Source organism: Cyprinus carpio, chromosome A1, assembly GCF_018340385.1.
Source record: "Cyprinus carpio isolate SPL01 chromosome A1, ASM1834038v1, whole genome shotgun sequence".
NCBI classification, from domain to species: Eukaryota; Metazoa; Chordata; class Actinopteri; order Cypriniformes; family Cyprinidae; genus Cyprinus; species Cyprinus carpio.
This window is the reverse complement of record NC_056572.1, coordinates 20,147,501-20,170,506: the sequence shown is the minus strand read 5'-3', so window position 1 is coordinate 20,170,506 and position 23,006 is coordinate 20,147,501. Positions and strand designations below refer to the sequence as shown.

The window sequence follows — 23,006 nt, the reverse complement described above, 5'->3', positions numbered from 1 at the left end:
TGGACGAAGTTGCTCTTGCAGGACGTTTTGATAACATTCTTTATTCTTGGCAGTGATTTTGGGCAGAATTATGAGAGAGACCACTCCCTTGGTAGAAAAGCAACCCCACACATGGATGGTCTCAGGATGTTTCACTGTTGGCACGTCACAGGACTCATGCTAGCGTTCACCTTTTCTTCTCCAAACAATCGATTTTCCAGATGTCCCAAACAGTCTGAGCTTCATCAGAGAAAATAACTTTTCACCAGTCTTGCTGGACACTCTGGGACGTCCTGAAGACTTCTTCAGCTCTGGGACATCCTAATGATTTATTTTTTTGATTATAAGGTAAATGGTTCTTTCAGGTGCAATATTCTTTGTAGCAATTTCCTTGCATTTGAGGCCATTTTGATGCAAATCAATGATGGCTGCATGTGTTTCTTTGACTGGAAACACTATGACTGGAAGCGCTTCTTCCCTTCTTTTATAGCAATCAGTCTGCTCTCAATTAGTATGATAGTGATTTTACCTGACTAGTACTCATTCACACTTTCACATGTGCTGCTGATATGATTAGTCAATTCATGTTAGCTGGTCAATTTGTGTCAAAAAAACAGTGAAATTAGTATGGATTTTTGGGAAAAGTTAATTTTTCGGGCCAATGAAGCTTTTAGCAATTATTTAAAATGCATCTGATCACTCTACACAATAAACTAGAAACAATGTTAATGATCACCACAACAGCTTAAGCAGCAAATTTTGCAAAACACAAAATTTATGTCACTGCCAAAACCTTTGGCCATGACTGTATACCATTCAAAAGGTTTGGGGTCGGTCTTACGCTCGTCAAGGCTGCATTTATTTGATCAAAAATACATTAAAAACAATACTATTGTGAAATATTATTACAATTTAAAATAACTGTTTACTATGCAATAGGCTATAGCTATTTTAAAATGCATGATGCAAAGTTGAATTTTCAGCAGCCATTAGCCCAGTCTTCAGTGTCACGTGATCTATCTATCTATCTATCTATCTATCTATCTATCTATCTATCTATCTATCATTTAATTTATGAAGATCATATTCTGGGAAACGGCTCAACGTGATGTGTCTCCCAACACACATCACACATTAAAACGTCTCAATTGGCGTCAGATTAATCTTTGCCAGAAGACCTCTAAGATTAAAGTACTTTTCTTTCACGCTTAATAATATCTTTACCCTCTCATGTGGAATGTCAGGAAAGCTGCACGTCCGACAGACTTGAACTCTTCCGGATGTCAAGCCTGTTACTAACTTCATCAGAAGTGCATCAATTCCCATTAGCTGCAAATGAACGTGCGCTAGGCGTTTGATCAGCGGCGCCGTTTAAATGCCACTTCGACTCTCATTAACCTCCGCACCGGACATTTACTTCGCGTCCGAACCGAGCTTCCCACTACACAAACAAAAGGGGTTGATAATACTAATGCTCGTGTTGTGACAGCGCTATTTATAATGATTAATGATCCCGTGTTTTAGTTGATTATAGTGCCGCCGAGTCTCCATACTTGTTTCAATTAGTGTTGTGAAGGTCGCTAAATAATCCCTCACCCCTGTACGCATAATCTTTTTCCATTAATAATCATACAGTGCTTTCTGCCCTCGTGCTCATTTGAGTCACAGGCTCTGCTAAAGGAAAAGACATCTTCAAGTACTACTGCTTTAGACAGGAAATATGATGATGATGATGTTTGGTGTGCTCTTTCCAATGCTGTGTGACTCATTGACCTGTTCCCTCAATGGATTTCTCAATTGGGCTTTAGCATTTAATACATTGTTATTTGTCTAATTAGAGTGGAGGGAATGATATTTAGCCCTTGTGAATTTGATCTGTTACTGAACTCTTTCTTTGCAGGCTTGAGTGGGTCATATATTATTGTTGACAGGACCAGAAGCAACCTGTCATTTTCTATCAGGCCCAGTTTGTTGAACTGCACATAGAGTTTTAGATGCATAACGCATGACTATATTTAAATTATTATTATGTGACAAGATCTATGTGGCCTGGAAAATGCAGCCAACTACCATACGTTGCCGTAGGGCATATTAGGCTATTGTAGTTGAAAAGATGTGGTGGTTCTCACTTTTTCTCATTGTTGGGCCACAAATTATGATGGAAAGCCTAAGTGCCCCTTATATTGAGGGAGTTTTAGATTTACAAGTGTCCCTTTTTACATATACTATGCATTTCTATAGGAGTTACAGCTATTCTCTCTAATGTTTGAGTTTTGTCTGGATCCGAACATTCAGATTATAGGCAATTCATATAAAGAGTAATGAGTCCTTTTTTCTTTTTTTTTTGATGAAAAGTCTGAAATTAACACAAGCTCAGATGTTTATTCTACACCAGCAATACCCCAGGATTGTATAGCTTTTACGTGTTTTGATAAAGGTGGTTGCTATATGGTTTTAACAAGTCTCTAAATTGTCTACAGAGGTTGTTAGGTATCTGAAATCATCACACTGAACAGGTAAACCCATCTACTTACTAGTCCGCTTTTACAGCCTTGTTGTGTTTATACTAACACTCTTGCAAACCATTCTAAGTAACTCAAACTTTCTTGGTAACTCAACCAAGAATCGGAATCTCAGTGGTGATGATGATGTCAGTTATGCATTATTATGAATTTATGCAACCATAGTGTGGTTATATAGGTAGAGCCCAACCGATATGGGTTTTTGGGGGCCGATGCCCATACCAATATTAGGGAGTAAAAAAGACAGATATTGATATATTGGCCGATATTATGTGTAAGCTATATAACAGTTCAGTATAGTCAAAAGAAGAATTTATATATATATATAAACACATTTTTTTGCAATGATAACGCAAATGTGGTGATCAAACACTTGTGTGTCACCATATGACACATAGGCCTATGTAATGGAACCAGTGTATTTAACAATTTAACAATAAACTTTATTATTAAAAATGAGTCTGACACCAGTGCACTTAACAGTAAACGTCACTTATTATAAATAACTTAAAAAACACAAATAGAACAAATATATATATAACTTGAATTAAGAAAATAAACAAGGTAACTATGTAGGGCAAGCGAGCTGTCAAAACCAACAGGGGCAGGTTTATGCAGGAAGCACAGCTTTACCAAATGTAAACATCTAAAATTAATAAATAATAATAATGATTTTTTATTTTTTTTTCACAAATTCTGTGTTGTTTCTGGTAATCAAATGAACATGCAGAACATGAGGATTCTAGTAGTCTATTTTGTGATTTGATTTAAGTGTACAGACCTGTTTTTAATTTAATCATCAAAAATCATGAAATTCCATGTTATACAGTAAATTCCATTTTTATGAATCGATTCCGTGCTTCCGTCTGCATCTTCCATAACGCAGAAATCACAGGGCCCTACTAATGTAGCAAACGAGTATGATAAGCTCATTGTGAGAGTAAAAGATGGTGACATTGTTTATTTACTTTAAAGCATCGAGTCTCACATAGGTGACAATGTTGCGTTAAATCACTGTTCAACAGATTCAAGCCACCATATTGGACTGCAGAAAGATACTTTTCAATATGCTACGTTACTGACTGTACTGACAAACTATGCTGACAATGTGTCTGGGCCGCAAATTTGAACTCTGTGTCAGTTCATCATAAATAGAACGAGGCATCAGTTTACTGTCGGGATTTGTCTGTCACATCGCGCTGCATCCAGTGTAGACAGCATCACTGATTATAATGGGTTCTATTGTATTTTGATTGAGCTGCACCACGGTGTAGATACCCAGTTAGGAAACGTGATGTGACCGATGTGATAAGCAGTTCTGGGCCGCGGTGTGGCCGGTATAAACACAAGCATTGACTGAGTGAGTGGCCGCGATCAGCTTCGGTGGCTGAAGAGCAGTGTGCAGTGATGCACAGATAAGCTCTAACGTCACTGAATCTGCTGTAAAAATGAACCATCCATTCATCATATCATCATGCAAATCTAAGAATTAGAATCATTGTAATGTGACGATCAATTATAGATGCAGTGGGTGGCGGGCGTATAATTTATTTAAAGTAGCAGACTCGGGTGAAGTTTGAGCTCATCCGTGCATCTCTACTGTACACTGACCTGAGTCTATATATTTTTTTCAAACAGTGGAGCACGCTCTGCTGGACAAACTAAGTTATTACACAATTTAGAAGCATTTCATCTGCCTTATATGTTCTGTAAAACAAATCTTCATATTGGCGACATTTGCCGATACCAATATATCTGCGACAGGCTCATATTGGCCGATAATATCGGCAAAACGGTAAAAAAATAAAAAATAATCAGTCGAGCTCTAGTTATAGGCTATATTTGGCATTGTTGCATTTAGTAATATAATTTTTATGTAATTTAATTGTATCTGTGCTTTGCAATTCATACAAGTTGAGTTTATTTGTGAAGATTATCAAACTTATTTGTGTCCATATCAAAAGTCCAATTCAGTTAAAAAAAAAAAAATGTATATTTTCTCTGTCAATGGGCCAAAGTTTCTGTTTGTCCTAAAGTATTCATTGGATTTTCAGATTTCAGATCATTCTAAGGCAATCACATGTAAAGCATTATCAGCTTTGACTTGAGTGTGAATTTAACTTGAGGGTGCATCTTCACAATGCTTTGGCCTTGAAACTAAGCTTTGCTTACAGCATTACTTATTGGTCAAAAGAAACTAGCTAAATAAATAAACAAATAATTTTAACATGTAGGCTACCTGTCATTTGTTTAACAAAAAGGTTCCGTTTGATCTTCCTTAGAAAGCTTCTTCTAGTACCCCCAAAATTAGAATGAAATACTGTATGTGGGTTTTGTGCTCCATACTAAATTACTATTTTTGTAATTTAAGCAAGTTGTCATATATTTTAAATATTATATTTAAATCACTTAAATTACAAAATGTATATTGGTTAATATAATGGTTTTTTTTAGAAGCTGGTCCATGATGGCCACAAAAGAGCAACTTCTTCCCAAGGCCTAACTCACTCCACTGGCCCGCACTAGCAGTGAGTCTTTTATCTGCAGCTTGCTCACTGCTGAGTGAAGGTTATTTGCCAGCTGAATGACCCCTCTTGTTTAGGTTTGATGGATGTCATAGAAAGTGAACCCAGCAGGGGGTCTAAGGGGCAGAATGTGTGTGTGTGTGTGTGTGTGTGTGTGTGTGTGTGTGTTAGAGAGAGAGAGAGAGAGAGAGAGAGAGAGAGAGAGAGAGAGAGAGAGAGAGTGAGTGGAAGGAAAAAGATGCTCTATGATCTGTGAAGAACCAGAGCGAGAAAGAAAAGGAGTGTGCTCCTGAGTGTTAGCATCAATGCTTATGAGGCTTATCCATCAAACTCAACACACAGCTAAGCACGAATGAATAACCCTCGTCCTCTCTCCGCCTCAAGAGGAAAGGATAAAAAATCACACTGCCTTTGAGGTCACAGAAGTAGTTGGTGGAGAAGTTCAGTTACATGCGTTTTAAAGGAATTGTTCTTCCACAAAACAGGTTACAGACCTCTGGAATGGAAGGTAAAGAGGAGATAAACTTCATGAAATAGAAGAATGAAAAATCACATGAAAAATCTGAGTTTGCATTCTGAACTCAGAATCATATTTTTTTCTTATAACAGCAAAGGTTGGATGTTGATGTGTCCACAACTAAAAAAGTACAACCTTCCACAGGCGCAGATGACAGTTTTACTGTTATTGAGTCTGTTCTGTGCTCTTCTATAACTGTCTGGTTTGGGTCAGCCAGCAAATCAGATATAAAAAGACTGCAACGGACTGTTAGGACAGCTAAAAGTATAATTGGTGTGCACCTGTCCAACCTTCAGGAAAGGGGCAGGTAACATCATCACAGACCCCTCTCACCCCGACCACAATCTGTTTGCACTACAGATCTCTGTGCACTAGAACATCTAGGCATAAAAACAGTCCCCCCCCACCCCCATCTCATCTCCAGCTTAAACAGCTAACACAGAAATGACCACCTGTCTTCTGTAATTAATTTCTTAATTATTGTCTCTCTCTAAATACATATACATATTTTTTATTTATACAGCTGTATATACAGTAAATAATGCACAACACAAATCTGTACATAAATCTTCTGTTCCAGATGCATTCCACATTATTATTATTATTTTTCCTTTGCACACACTTGGCGAATAAAGCTCTTTCTGAATCTGATTTAGTGTCCATTTGCTTTAAAGCAATGTTTTGTAAATGGCGTTATACAAATAAAATAACTTATTTAATGATGCTGATCTATTCTAAAGTTAGTTCACACAAAAATTATTTACCTACCCTCTTGTCATTCCAAACCGATAAGACTTCTGTTCATCTTTGAAACAAAAGGAACCTGAGGGATTTCTGTTCCTCTACTGAAAGTTCTTTCACCCAAAACTGATGCTGTCAAAAAATTGATAAAGAGATTGTATATAAAAATCAGTATGAATAGAGAGATTTAATCCAAGTCTTTTAAAGAGACATAATTGCTTTATATGATTAACAGATTTAATTTTGGCGTTTATTCACATGTAAAAATTAATCAACACATGTATCATCAAATATTGTAGATAGAAGCTGAAATGATGTGCAAGAAGAGGTTTAGTACGCCTGATCTGCCTTTTACTATTTTTGACATGCTCTATAAAAGCCTAAATTATAAATTTGTTCATTATATAAACCTATTGTAGTGGGTATTTTTCAGTAATCCTATTTTTACGCCATTATAGGTGATGACAAGTGCCTGTTGTTATGAGTGACTCAATGAATTGTTCACTCAAGAGTATTTATTGGCAAGGCAAGTTTATTTATATAGCACATTTCGTACACAATGGTAATTCAAAGTGCTTTACATAAAAGAAAGTAAAATAATCATAAAAAAACAAATCACAAAACAAGGAATTTAAAAACTTCGAAAATGATTTAAAATTTGATTTAAAATGAATTTAAGACAGTAAAAAATAGAAAATGATTTTACATAAAATACAGTGCAATCATTTTGGACATTGCACAGTGCTCATTCAATAAATGCACAGCTAAACAGATGAGTTTTGAGTCTAGATTTAAAAGTGGCTAATATCTGATGATGAATTTAATATAAAAGTGGGAGCATATACAGGCTAAACAAGAGCGGTGCAAGAATTGAGCCTTGTGGGACTCCGCATGGACGTCCACTTAAACTTATGCTCTCCTATACTCACATAATGACCTCTCCCTTCGTATGACCTGAACTATTTGAGTACCATCCCAGAAAGCCCGACCCAGTTTTCCAGTCTCTGTAGAAGTATGTTATGATTGACAGTATCAAACGCAGCACTGAGATCTAGTAATACCAGCACTGAATTTTTGGCCAGCATCAGAATTTAAGCAGATATCATTTATTATCTTAATGAGCGCTGTCTCTGTGCTGTGATGTGATCGGAAACCAGATTGAAAATTGTCCAGGTATCCATTTGAGTTTAAGTATTTGTTCAGCTGATTAAAAGCTACCTTTTCTATAATTTTGCATATAAAAGGAAGATTTTATATTGGTCTAATTGCTCTAAATGATGTTATCAAGATTGATCTTTTTCAGAAGGGGCTTAACAACTGCAGTTTTCAGGGAGTTTGGAAAAGTCCCAGAAAGAAGTGAAAATAGAGAAAGTATATGGCAGTATTGTATCTAAAATGTAGGTTTTGTAATATTAACTTATTTTTCATTGAGCTGTTGTATAAATCCTGCTTAAACATCTTTAACCAGCCTAAACTGGGCACTTTCCAAAGACCAGTTTAGCCAGGATTGAAGACCAGATTAATCCAGCTAAGACCATTTTAAACCAGTAAACAAACCAGCTTAGGCTCTGTTAAATCTGTCATTTATTTATTAGAAGAGAAAGCGGTTCCTGTATCTGAATATGCCTTAGTAGGTGAAAAACAGTGAAATTAGTAGTATGTCCAAATTTGTTGCATTCATAAAACTGTATTGTAACAATATATCATATCATATATTGCAACACAAAAGTAATAATAATAATAATAATAATAATAATAATAATAAACCATTTGAACTCTTTTTTTTTTGTCTTTATTCAAAGTTGTTGTGAGAGTATCATATCATGATAAAACCCCAGAACAAAGAAAGAAGGTTAACCTGTTGGGTGCTTGGTAACTGTTAAGATATATTTAACAATATGCCAAAGAGAGTTTTTTTTAGAATAACCTATTCACTCAGGTATATGTAAAATTAAACTTATTAATTTACAGTGATATGTTCAAAAAAGTTTGGGGAACTCTTTGGGGAATATCTTGTTCTGCATAATTACCCAAATTTGATTGGAACTGAACTTGACTTCTGGAGATGACTTTTAATGAATGTAAATCAGGCATCTCACATCCCCACAATTAATTTGGTCTGTAAAAAAAAAAAAAAAATTGTTAGAAAACAGAAAAAAGTGTTCAAGCGCTGACAGAGGAGTGCTGTCAGGCATTTTTCTGCTCTATCTCATCTCCATGACTGGCACTCTAGAGATATTTTCCCCTCCCTGACTTCGATCATGGAAGTGATGTTTTAGAAGAAGCTGGAGTGAATTCCAGTGTGAGGTGGGCATCTCTTTAGCATACCTAAATAAAACTGGGTGCCCCCCTTGGAACTTGGCTGAAAGTTTTAGCCTTAATTTCATTTCATTTCATTCCTCAAGTAAACATATGTTCTCTCAAAACACGTCATTGTCCACTGTCCAAAACAAGGTCTCAGTGAAGAATGGGTGTATCTAATGTTAAGTCACACCCACAGTGAGGAAGAAAGGTCAGGTCACACGATAGTCTTTGATTAGTTAATGGATGCATGCTGCCGTAGATTTGTAGCTGTGAAGTAATTAAAAATGCAAGCATGTAAATTAATCATATAGGCATCTATTATAAAGGAAAACCAAGTTGTCAAGTTCTCCAGAAAGGAGTTATTGATGGACAAGTTTAGTACCTTCAATAATTAATTAGTGTGATGCAGCTCCACAATTAGAAATAAAATAATTGTAAAACAAAAAAATGTGTAAAACAATGGGTAGAACAGTACAGAACAATTTCCAAGTCTTCTAAAGAAACATGTCAATCTTAATGTATGCAACAGGGACACACAGTATATCTGTATCATATCAGTTCTATGCCAATATTTTGTATTTTTTTTTTATAATTTTACAACATTATCAACAATAACATCTTTGTACCTATTGGTATAGGTTGCCATATATATGCCTTATATCCCATTTTTTTTTAAATATAATTTGAATTGGTGGTTATCAGTTTTTTGACTCAAAGGCCCACCATTGTCCAACAGAATATTCATAGGTCCCCCCTCCATATACACTACAATATTTCTGCTGCAATTATGACAAGGCTGCTTGTTCTTGTCACAGCCACACCATCTACACTCCCTGAATCGGACACTTACGCCACGCCCACTCGTTCCCAATCACCAGCATTCTGAACACCTGTGCATCATCACCAGTGCCACACATAAAGCCCTCAGTCACCATCACTCATTGTCTGGTCTTGCACCGATCTCCCAACTTACCTGAACGCCCTTCGTCGAACCTACCTGATATATTGAACCCTCTTCATCCTCCTCTGCCTACCTGTTCCCATCGTCTTCGTCTGAGTCACCATCTGTCTCACCATCACCTTAAAGGAAAGTTGTGTTACCACTGTGTTGTCTACGTGTCAAGATTCACCTGTGTCTGAAACCTCTGATTTACATTAAACACTATTGCACTGAATCCTCTGTGTCCTCGTCTGTGTCTGACAGAAGACCAGACCACATGCAGAGCTCTTCAGACACAGGCGAGGACCGCACCGCGGATCCCTTCACTGAACTGGTTCACGCTGTACGGTCCTCACTCATGCAACTTCCCTCACCTGCTGTCAACTGCTCACCGCCATCAAACACCGCTACCACTCCGGTCACTTCTTCGGTTGCCCCTGCGAGTCCCATGGCCAAACCAGCGACATACAGCGGCGCGGCGGAGGATTGCAGCGGGTTTCTGCTACAGTGTTCACTCTACCTGGAGTCCAACGCACACTTATTCACCACCGAACGCAGCCGAGTTGCCTTTATCATCAATCTGCTCACAGGTAAAGCTCTCCAATGGGCTCAGTCTCTCTGGGAATCGAATTCATCTGCCACTGGATCTGTTACTGATTTCTGTTCCCAGTTAAAATCTGTCTTTGGTCAACAAACTTCTGAATTATCTGTCCATGATCAACTGTTTACAATTCGCCAACAGAAAAATGAGTCCGTGAGTGATTATGCTGTTCGCTTCCGTACCCTCGCTTACATCAGCGGTTGGAATGAAACGGCCTTAATTACCGCATATCGCCACGGTTTATGTGTGAAAAGATACAAAGTTTGATTGTTGTATATGAAGATTCACTGGGACTGGAGTGTCTTATCCAGAAGTCCATCAGAGTCGCCCAGAGACTCACTGCATGTCATCAACTCACTCCCGCTGTACTTCCTCCGCCCGCTCTACCATCTGTCGCTCCTCCAGCACCTGAACCCATGCAAGTAGATTCACACCATCTATCTACATCAGAACGTCAGCGGAGGATGAACACCGGGCTGTGTCTCTACTGTGGGGGAGAGGGACACTTATTACCATCATGTCCCGTACGACCTCCACGCCCAGCGGTGAGTACCATCCATCTACCACCTCAAACTGCTCCATTAACTCAAACCTGGGTTACTCTAAGACATCTCCACTCTTCTATTTCAGTACAAGCCCTCATCGACTCCGGTTCGGCGGGGAACTTCATCAACCAGCAAACATTAAATCGTCTAAGTGTCAAACGTCATCGAAGCCCCGTCGAACTCAGAATAACAACCATACAAGGAAAGCCGCTGGGCAGAGGTCATGTCCGCTATTTCTCCCCCACAGTCATCCTCCGCGTGGGTTCCCTGCATGAGGAAGACATCACGTTCATGGTGCTGGAGGAATCCACCGCAGACATCATCCTGGGACGCCCATGGCTTAACCAACATCAACCACACATCCATTGGCCCACAGGTGAGATCCTGAAATGGGGAAAATCCTGTCATTCTTCCTGCATCACTCCACCAGTTAAAGTTCCCAAGGTCATTCCATCCCTCAAGAAGTCATCCCTACCGGTCCAGTCCACATCAGTGGAAAGCCCCGAAACTAAGGCGGAACATACCATCCCTCCAGAATATTGGGCGTTCCAGGATGTGTTCAGCAAGCGGTTGGCAACGAAACTTCCACCTCATCGACCATGGGACTGCGCTATCGACCTCCTGCCTGGAGCAACCCTTCCCAAGGGACGAGTCTATCCTCTGTCCATCCCGGAGCAGAAGGCCATGGAGGAGTACGTACAGGAAGCTCTCGCTCAAGGATTCATCCGACCATCTACTTCCCCTGCCGCTTCCAGCTTTTTCTTCGTGGCCAAGAAGGACGGAGGCTTGAGGCCGTGTATAGATTATCGCCATCTCAACTCTCAAACCGTCAAATTCAGGTTATCCTCTTCCCCTGGTCCCAGCTGCCTTAGAACAACTACGCGGAGCAAGGATCTTCACAAAACTGGACTTGAGGAGCGCCTACAATCTAATCCGCATCCGGAAGGGGGACGAGTGGAAGACAGCTTTCATCACTCCTTCCGGGCACTATGAATACAGGGTCATGCCGTATGGGTTATCCAACAGTCCTTCCGTCTTTCAGAACTACATGAACGAAATCTTCAGAGAATACCTTAACCAGTTCGTAATTGTCTACATCGATGATATCCTCATTTACTCCACATCCCAGGAAGAACACATCCAACATGTCATCCTTGTACTCCGAAAACTCCGGGAACACCATCTGTACCTCAAATTAGAAAAATGTGAGTTCCACACGCCCTCAGTCCAGTTCCTGGGATACATCATCGGCCCACGTGGCGTGAAGATGGACCGGGGGAAGGTGGAAGCCATCACACACTGGCCCCAACCTGGCTCCATAAAAGAACTCCAACGCTTCCTGGGCTTTGCCAACTTTTATAGGAGATTCATCAAGAACTACAGTTTACTCAGCTCACCTCTAACCTCACTACTCCGGAACCGGCCCAAGTCTCTGTCCTGGAACCCCATGGCCACTGAAGCTTTCCACCAGCTCAAACAAGCCTTCAAGACCGCTCCGATCCTAGCTCATCCTGATCCCAATCGACAGTTCATAGTGGAAGTGGATGCTTCATCGACCGGGGTCGGAGCGGTACTCTCCCAGCGGGAGGGGGATCCTCCACGACTCCATCCATGTGCCTTCTTCTCGAAGAAGCTATCCCCGGCGGAGCAGAATTACGACATAGGAAATCGTGAACTATTGGCTATCAAGCTGGCTCCGGGAAGAGTGGCGTCATTGGCTGGAGGGAGCCAAGGTCCCTTTCGAGGTGATCACTGACCACCGGAACCTGGAATACCTCCGTGAAGCTAAGAGACTGAATCATCGCCAAGCTAGATGGGCCTTATTCTTCACGAGGTTCGACTTTAAAGTCACGTATCGCCCTGGCTCCCAGAACAATAGAGCTGATGCTCTATCCCGCCTTCATCAGGCAGACCCCGAACCAGAATCTCCCGAACCGATCCTCCCTCCAGCCATGATTGTAAGTCCCATTCAATGGGACCTTAATCGTCTGATTGAACAAGAAAATCTTCAACACCCTGCTCTGCCGGGAGGTCCAGAAGGGAAACTCTTCGTCCCTTCTCAACATCGGATTACCCTTCTGGACTTAGCTCACACCTCTCCGGGATCTGGACATCCAGGCAGGAGGCGGACCCTCTCGCTCCTGCAACAACGTTACTGGTGGCCCTCGATGAGTCAGGATACCTCCCGGTACCTCAAAGGATGCTCAGTCTGCGCCATAGCGAACACCCCTAGGAGACTCCCGGAAGGTAAACTGGTGCCTCTGCCCATTCCTGAACGTCCATGGACCCATATAGGTGTAGATTTCATGACTGACCTCCCCCTTTCTCAAGGAAATACTTGTGTGCTGGTAGTAGTCGACAGGTTTTCAAAATCATGCAAACTCATACCTCTCAAAGGACTTCCCACAGCGTTTGAAGCGGCAGAGGCACTATTCCACAATGTGTTCCGTCACTTTGGCATTCCAGAAGACATCATCTCCGACAGGGGTCCCCAATTCATCTCCAGAGTCTGGTCAGCTTTCTTCCGCCTCCTAGGGGTATCCGTCAGCCTCTCTTCAGGATACCATCCACAGACCAACGGCCAGACTGAGCGGAAGATCCAAGAGATCGGGAGGTTCCTGAGGGTCTACTGCCACCGGAATCAGGACTGTTGGAGCCAGTACCTACCCTGGGCAGAATATGCACAGAACTCCCTCCAGCAATCTACCACCGGGCTCACCCCCTTCCAATGTGTCCTCGGATACCAGCCTCCACTCTTCCCATGGTCGGGTGAGCCCTCGGAGGTCCCAGCGGTAGATCACTGGTTCCGACAGAGCGAGAGGGTCTGGGACTCAGCTCACGTGCATCTCCAGCGGGCAGTTCGGAGGCATAAAGAGCAAGCGGACGCTCGTCGAAGACCTACGCCACAATACCAACCTGGACAGCTGGTCTGGCTCTCGACGAGGGACATCCGCCTCCGGCTGCCCTGCCGTAAGCTGAGTCCTCGATACATCGGACCATTCAAGATCGAACGGCAACTGAACGAAGTGACCTATAGACTCCAGCTACCAGCACAGTACCGTATCTCACCTTCATTCCATGTCTCACTCCTCAAACCATTCACTGAACCTTTGTCTCCTCCATCCACAGAGCCTGGTGATGATGCCGTACCTCCTCCTCCCGCCATCGAAGAAGACAACAGCATCTTCCGGGTGAGAGCTATCCTCGACTCTCGACGACGGGGTCCTCAACTGGAGTACCTTGTAGACTGGGAGAACTACGGCCCGGAGGAGCGTTGCTGGGTTAATCGTAATGACATCCTGGACCCTAGCCTGCTCACCGACTTTCACCGAGACCATCCAGACCGCCCCGCTCCCCGTGGCCGTGGTAGACCCCGTCGTCGTTCAAGATCCCAGCCGTCAGGAGCCGCCCGTGGGGGAGGGGGTACTGTCACAGCCACACCATCTACACTCCCTGAATCGGACACTTACGCCACGCCCACTCGTTCCCAATCACCAGCATTCTGAACACCTGTGCATCATCACCAGTGCCACACATAAAGCCCTCAGTCACCATCACTCATTGTCTGGTCTTGCACCGATCTCCCAACTTACCTGAACGCCCTTCGTCGAACCTACCTGATATATTGAACCCTCTTCATCACTCCTCTGCCTACCTGTTCCCATCGTCTTCGTCTGAGTCACCATCTGTATCACCATCACCTTAAAGGAAAGTTGTGTTACCACTGTGTTGTCTACGTGTCAAGATTCACCTGTGTCTGAAACCTCTGATTTACATTAAACACTATTGCACTGAATCCTCTGTGTCCTCGTCTGTGTCTGACAGTTCTTTTTCTCTCTAACAACACTACTGATTTAATAAGACCATTAAAAGTACTCTTTAACAAATCAGAAAAAAGATACTAACTATATATTATAAAGTTCTTTAGACAAAATAGTATAGAATTTTAATATTGGCCATTTATCATTATTAAAAATGAATATTTGCTGTATTTTGCTTTAAGGAAGTTTAAATATTTAATCTGAAGGTGAAGAATAGGATTTTTGCAGTGTGGTGAATTTATACAGTCAGATTTTCCCCCTTTATCCTTGAAGCTGAGAGCAAATCCATACATTCTAATCTAACGAAGGACACATTCAAAGCAGCTCCCCAAAACGCACATCCATCTTCAGGAAAACAGGACATTGGTGTTTCAGCAGAGCTTGAGTTATGACACCAAGCGTCAGTGGCTGGATCAAACTCCATTCTTTTCTGAAGGACCTTTGTGCAAATGGCATGATTAATCCATCAGGGGACGTGGCTATGCAGGGTGTATGCATGGCGTGTGCATGGCAGGGGGAATTAAATTACAGGGCTGTTGGAGGGACCATCCCAGCATAGTGCATTTGAAAGTGTGGCAGCTTTAGCTGATGGATGTCACTGGTCTTAATAGGCTGCTGGTGTGTGAATTGAGGCATTGACTCCCTCCCACTCTGTGTCCTGTACATTGATGTTAAGGTTGACATGGGAGATAAGAGAAAGTAAAGCATGAATTTGTAGAGATAGATGCAAATGTGAGAGTGAGATTCGACTCAAGTGAATGTTCATGAGGGCTTGTGAGCATTTGATAATGACCTCATTGCATATCAATATAGCAGATGTAGTGATTGACAGAATAGCATAATTTAAACACCTCTCAGAAGAATCAATATAAGCATGTGTATGTCCACAGTGAATTGTCCTATTTTAAATTATATACACATGGTTGTCTCTCTCTATACAGTGCGGTCTGTAGTTGAACATATTGATCACAGTTGTGCGAAGGCATCGGATGTACATTATAACAAATGTTCTCTTTGCATTTACAATAGAGGAGCGACAAATGTGCCCGATCGATGAAGAGAAGGTGAGGGAATGGACTCTGGCCGCAGCTCTAATAGAGAAGTCAATGAGGAACTGCTGTGATCACTGTAGTGAATTCAATAAAGGAATGTGGAATTGAGGGATGCAGGCAGTTACTGCCAATTACTTAAAAGTAATAAGAAAACATCAGTGCTTAATTCCTCTTGAAATCCATACATTTACTTTAAATTTAACAGTCACGATTTCATTGTAGAGATATGTTGATGAATGCAAAGTTGTAACATGAGAAAACAGAACAGCTCAACTGACATATGGCAAAAAATGTGAGGAATCAACATCAGGATGAAAGCAGGAGTGAACTCTACAATCGTGCATACAAAATCATTTATAGTGGCCATTTAAAAATGTTATTGTAAAATAACTGTAAAGGTATAGGCAGATAACATTGTGTGTATAGATTGTCTTCCACAGTCTGACTGGAGAATTACACTTTGTGAAATGTGCTGTGAAATCTCACTAAACCCAAGTGACAGACTGTAAGTGTCAATGAAATTGTGTACGCAAGTGACTCCTTCTGCCAGGGATATCACGATGCCTCTGAGAAGTGTATTTTGATAAATGAGCCTCAAGAGACACCTTAAGTGTTTATTCTCTTATAACCTTTATAAACCATGCAGTCATGAGCACTTTTGGGCATTTGAAAAAAACAAATAGTCATTGACATTTCAGTTGAACTATTTTCACTTCCTAAATCCCTCACAATAGATGGCAGTATAAGCTTTATATCCTGTCTCTGCTGTGCTCGTCCTAACAATGTAATAACATTTTGAAAATTATTATTCTTTAAGCAGCAAGAATATGTTTTTATTTTATGTTCTTGTTTGTGTTGCAACTGCACAGTAAGTTGTTTTAACTGATTCTCTTTCCCAGTGTTGACCAGTCATATGCTGATACTCGTTATGTACATAAGAGGATGATGTTTAATTGCTGTAGTCATTTCTTATTCAAATTTTCCCCGTGCTTTCTAAGGCATATCAATTTTGTTAATACCATATAATTAAAATATGTCAGTGCACTACAACGCTCGGGCTGTATTAATGACCGTGAAAATTGTTTTAATTAAATAGCCAATTATAGTAAAGCCCCAACCATGAGAACTGACATTTAAATGAGCTTTATTTAAATTGCTTTCAATATTGTTTCATCAGAACTTCTCACGCGGCGAATTAATCACTCGCCCGTGTGCATGTACAAAGCGCCATTAACTATTGAAGTGCTGTTATTATTCATTTCAAGCATGAATTAATACAATATGCGTCTGTCCTTCCATAAACTTTGGGACTAAACTGCGACAACATATAAGTAAGTAAATAAATAAATATAGCCTTTCACGCAAGTTAGATAACATAACGAACTTAACAGTCAATGGCAAAAAAAAACACGCTCAACGTGTGGTCTGTTGTTCTGTTTGTTTATCTTTACTGTGAGTATTATAAAGGGCAGGCTACCTTGTAAACCTTGCTCAACATCAGCAATAGCACCAGTTCTTGTGAAGTTCATTGTGTGAGATCTACCTGCTCTGAAAGAAAGCAACACACGTGCGCGCTGTGTCTCTTTCCAAACTCTTTGTTTCTTGGCTCCTCCTCCGGACCACAATGTGACAGATTCAACTCGTCCGAGCTCCAGCGCAGCTCTTCACTTATTCCCACTGTCACTATCACGCTTTGATCGATGTCGTGACGCACAGACAACATCTCGGTTTTTTTTTACCCCTCCTCGTGCCAGGCTGATTTTACTTTTCGATTAAACGGAATTGTTTTTGTTGTTTTATTAATTCTCCCGTTATACATTACTTTTGTCCGAACACTTTCAAAAGATTTATTTAGTGCTGAACATGGCCACACCGGCTGCGCTGCTGCCCGCGACACCGATGGCCCATGCGCCTCCGATCTCGGTCGCCGCGGCGGTCAACTCCTCGACCCCGGCGACCCTCTCGCCCTCGCCGTCCGTCACCCCATCCGGACCGAGCCTCTTCAGATCGGAACTGCTCTCCTCCGCGAGCCCGGGCATCCCCATCGGAAGTCTCCCGCACAAACCCGTGTATTCCACTCCTTCCCCAGTGGAGAACACCCCTCAAAACAACGAGTGTAAGATGGTCGAGGTCCGAGGCGCAAAGCTCGCGTCTTTCACTGTCAACGGCAACGAGCTCATCTGCCTCCCGCAGGTGTTTGATCTCTTTCTCAAGCACCTGGTCGGTGGACTGCACACCGTCTACACGAAACTCAAACGTCTGGAAATAACGCCTGTGGTGTGCAACGTGGAGCAGGTTCGCATCCTTCGTGGACTGGGCGCGATTCAGCCCGGAGTCAATCGCTGCAAACTTATATCGAGAAAAGACTTCGAGGTCCTCTATAACGACTGCACAAATGCAAGGTAAATGTAAGCCTTCTCGAAGCTACACGAGATCTGTACTGTAAAGGACGCAGAAAAGTTTGAAAAGTTGCGCTAAACTAAGAAGTTACCCGCTAAACTATGTGGGTTTATTGAGCTCCTATCTTGCGCAGACGTTACTTATCTCTAGCCTACTTATGATCACAGTTTGGCCTTTGATAATCATGCTCATATCAGGTTTCTTTTATACTGAAATGCATCACATTGAACATACAGTAGGTACACCACACACATCTTTTTGGGCAGGACAGGTGTCTTTCACCATCAATCATGCTGTCAGAATAGGATTGAATGGAACTCTTTGTCTCTTTCTAAAATGTATCATGTGTAAACAATCACTTTTGGAGATAGATATGGGAAAAAAGAGAGGGAGAGAGATCGAATCAGTCTAGTATTTAAATATTTAATGAGACCAGTCTGCTTTTGTTAGGAGTTAACTGAATGTCAGCTCACAGGTTAATCGGCAGTTGTCCCGTGGTTGGGTATCAGATGGGACCACAAGATTGCAGTTTCCATAATCAGAATACTTAAAATGTGTGAATTTAATAAAGGAATATCAATACTGCTGTCTCGGTTATATTTGAAACTTAAAATGAATTTGCATGTTTCACGTGGCATGATTAGGGCTATATCGGCCCAGGTAGTTATTGAATGGCGTTATCAGTTTAGACAAGTAGTCATAAAAGTGCTATATTCTGTTGAGCTGTCATATGCAACTGACTCTGTGGCCATCAAAGTTCGCGTGCTATGAAAACACAGACACTTTAGTAGCGTATTAACTCAAATTTGTCTGATCTTATACTGATAGCCTATCCATAGACTTTATCGAGACTGATGTGGTACCGAAAGTATCTACTCAAATGAATTGTTTTTTGTTTGTTTAGCTAGTAGTTGAACGCGCATAATATGCATTAGATTGGCCACATAAACTATGTTAGCAAATAATTGTATAGGGTAGAACTATTTTCCTGCTCATGTGATCAAACGCAAATGCTGCAAGACAGAACTAATCAATATGACAGCTTCTGTTCACTGCTGACGCTGCTTTCAAACAGAGCTGCGTTTCCTAAAAGTATCATCAAAACCATTGCCATCTTTGCCATCCCCTTAGGCTTATGATGCTTTTTGGAACAGCCCAGAAAAATGTTTATCAGAAGACAGAAAAAACATAATATGGATCCATTATATTGAGTTATTTTACAATAAATAATAATAATAATAATAATAATAATAATAATAAATAACTATTAAATAAATAACTAAAATAAATAAATAAATAAACAAATAACTATTGTAGTTGTAGGCCTACAATTTCTCTGCAGTTAAAGAGAGTTAAAGTGAAAGAACAGTAAGGGTTTACTTATCTAAACCTTGGTGTCTGTGAGCAAATTTATGACACCAGCTCAGAGCTGCTTGCTTATTAAAGAGCGCATTAGGCAGCCATTGGCACTGGTGAGGAGATGTTAAGCGCTTGTGACACAAGTTACTGGAACGAGATTAGAATCTCTGAATCCTGCCCGAGCGCTTGCTCCCCAGTGGTGTCTAATATAGAAATTGATTCTCCACAGAAATTAATTAATTTTTCATATTGCCTAGAGCGGCAGTTTTAAAAGGGTACTCTCTAACAGTCCTCCCGCCCTTTTTGTCTCCACTTTGAATTATATCCTAATCGTATTAATACTTTTTGCCTCAGGATTAATCGACAAATTTACGAATGTGTTTTTTGATACAAATTTGTATCAGAATGTATTTATGCGTGAATTAGACCTCTAATTCTCCTGACCTCTAATTTGCTAATTTGTGCTCATGAAAAGGTGTTTTGAGAATCTGAACTTTGACCAACTCTAGTCAGAAGCTCAAAACCACTAATTTTAAATGTTTCTATCTATATATATATATATATATATATATATATATATATATATATATATATATATATATATATATATATATATATATATATATATATCTGTAAAATGACTATTTAATCAATGTCTGGCCTTCTAAAGTTTTAAATTTAGCAGAGCTGAATGGAGATCAGACAGCGTGGGCTAAAATCTTGGATGTCTGTTTCTTGAATTCTCTAAAGACCTAACTTAGAAGTTTAAATTGAGAGACTGAGGCCAACACCTTCTTATGACTATTCTATTTTTGGCGAATTGGTGGCTAATTTCATTCATATGGTTTGGTGATGTTTATTCCCCAGCCCACTGATGGATGTGAGTGATCACAGATTTGTCTAAAATGTGTGCAAATTCATATGAAATCTCCACCTCATAAAAAAGTTTTTTTTTTATGGGAGGGGAGGGGGTAGGGTACAAAGGGTGACTCTTTCGTTCAGAAATGACTCATGCTGAGTCATAGTTTGGCACTTTGACTCATCATGAACAGAAAATAAGGATTCTGCTCAACTGGCACATTAGCGTTTTGTTATTGTTTTAGAAGAAACTAAACAGAAAAACCACCTCTCCACCCCATGTTGTGGTGAGACTCAAATAACGGCTATGCTGCCATTATTCATCAAATCTGACTACTTCCTCAGCGCTTCTCTTTGTTGAAAAGATATGTCTTCTCTGACCGTCATCTAATCCATGAGCTTTTTCTGGCAGGCAGAAAAAAATGCCCTATAGGTGCTGACTTGGTCTGTCTGCTTTACAGAGTCATTCATCACTCCAAGCATTTCCTTTTATGACTAAATTCTAACGGTAAATGTTTTGAGGCAACAAAACGCATCTTGGATCAGCATAAAAACTAATAGTTGATTTACTGCAGCACTTCACAATGCTCAACAGACTGCGCAATCAGACTGCAAGTTATGAATGTCCATAAAAGGCCTTTGGCTTGCTGTGTGTTTGGTTTCGCTCGTAATAGTAAACAAAATGCTTATGCCTTCTCTTACAGTTAGCCTGCACTTTGTCAGCCTTTATTTATTTTCGTAGAATCACATTCACTTCCAGAAAGTCTTAAACGGACGTGATGTATCACGACTCATTGGCTTTGTGTTGTGACCTCTCTCTCAGAAACTCTCCATCTGTGAAGTGGAGCTTATGCAGGTCTGTGTGTTCATTAGTGTGTGCGTTTGTGAGAAACCAAGCAAGAAAGTGAGATGACAGACATAGCTTAGCGCAAACCTTTTGCGAATACTCTGCAAAAAATGGTATTTGTGTCTTTGAAGATTTTCCTGTCACAGAGTTCAAGTCGTGTGAACGCTCGGTGTGAGAGGAGTGTGTCAGTGTGTGTTCTCTTTCTCTGATCTTCAAATGGGAGACATTTTAAAGGCCACGGATTACAGTCAAAACAAATACCCGTAGCAGCGGCACTGGCAAACCCTAGACAGCAAATTATCAGCAGAAATTAATTGATGTCAGTGTGATTGCTTTCATTTTAAAATTCCCGTTATCTTGTACTCACCCGCTGTTTTTCCCTCTTCTACATGCACACGTACACAAACGCACTAACCTCAAACAGACGTCTCTCCACGTCTCTGTCTTCCCTTGACCTTCAGGTCCTTTCCAGCAGTAACACGAGCCTCTATCAGTCAGCAAGGTTTGATTCGGCCTTTCCACAGTGTGTTAGCGTGGAGTGAGGGATTAGTGGGAGAAAAATAGAAGAGTGTGTGAATGTGCAACACAGAACCAGATCTGTAATCCATACACACGTTTATTTTTTATTTTTTTCTTGTATTATGACGAAAGGTATCGATTGACACGCTTTCAAGGCTGCAGTATATTTTTAATCCTCTAATATCAATCATTGCATACAGCTGTGGAGTTTATGGTTGAATGTTGTACATGTGTGGTTGAAATAGATACCCTGTGTGTGTGTGTGTGTGTGTGTGTGTGTGTGTGTGTGTTCAGATCTCTCAAAGCTTTAGTGACTCTTTTGGAAACCGCCGATGCAGCTGCTCAGACAGCTGATAGCGTTGTAGTGGCATGCTGTGTATCATAAAAGAAATGTGTTAGCGAACAAGGGCTTAAAATACTGTTGATGTCTTTACGGGGCTATTGTGTTTGCATGTGTCCATCTGCTGTTGTGTGTGCGAGTGTGAGACTGTGTGTTCTCGGAGATGAGGTGAATTGATGAGAGTTTGGAAAATATCATCTTACATACATGCTGTGTGGGTTCCTTTGTGTGTGTGGTGTTGGTTTAGATCCAGTCAAACATATAGTAGGTAATTGAATGTTTAGTGAGATGCACAATGTCTATTTCTAAGAATTTGTCACAAAGTTAATAAATACAGTTTCTTTTAAATCACAACATTTGCCAAGGACATAAATGTAATATATATATATATATATATATATATATGTGTGTGTGTGTGTGTGTGTGTGTGTGTGTGTGTGTGTGTGTGTGTGTGTGTGTGTGTATATATATATATATATATATATATATATATATATATATATATATATATATATATATATATGTATATATGTATATATGTATAAGAGAAAGATATAAAGATCCACTATAAAGAAAAATAAACATTTTTTACAAATTTAGTTTACACGTGCCAACTATCTAAAATTTTATTCTTATTATACCAATTTAAAGAAAGAATAAAAAATATGAATAGAAAATAAAAAAGTGAATAGAAAGATATTAATATATTTTTCTTGAAACATATTTGAGTGAAACCAAATTAATCACTATTATAGTTAGAAAAAATTATAATAATATAATTAATTATTATTTAATAAATTATGATTAATTATTATTAATGAAATTATATTTTAATTATGAATAAGTTTGCATGATTAATTCATAAATATCATTAAATTTCTGGGGGATGCACCACATGACTTTTTATAACCTGAACTAAACTTGTCACAAAAAGGTAAAATTGTCTTATATTTAAAATCACTTTTTGACCTTGTCATATAGTCATGAGTTTCTGCAAGAGTGCTCTCAATGATAACATTTCATGTTTTATATTTTTTTCTGATTTAGCATGTTGGTTAGACAACATGACTTTTGTTGATCATTTTAATAGATTTTTCAGAGATAAACACACAGTGAAGCAGTTTTGATTTTGAAAA

General features: G+C 40.1%; 1 protein-coding gene across 3 annotated transcripts in view; it reads left to right on the top strand.

The window, feature by feature from the left end:
* Positions 1-23,006, top strand: part of LOC109080710 (dachshund homolog 1-like) — a 67,857-nt gene that overhangs the window by 1,852 nt on the left and 42,999 nt on the right. The window contains exon 1 of one of the 3 annotated variants that reach the window (XM_042757038.1): positions 16,901-17,949. The exons of 1 other annotated variant lie outside the window; for it this stretch is intronic. In XM_042757038.1, coding sequence (XP_042612972.1) covers positions 17,411-17,949 — 539 coding nt within the window. In that variant the 5' untranslated portion in view covers positions 16,901-17,410. Of the gene's footprint in view, positions 1-16,900; positions 17,950-23,006 lie in introns of those variants that run through there. One more of the 3 variants, XM_042757032.1, reaches the window with a different exon arrangement.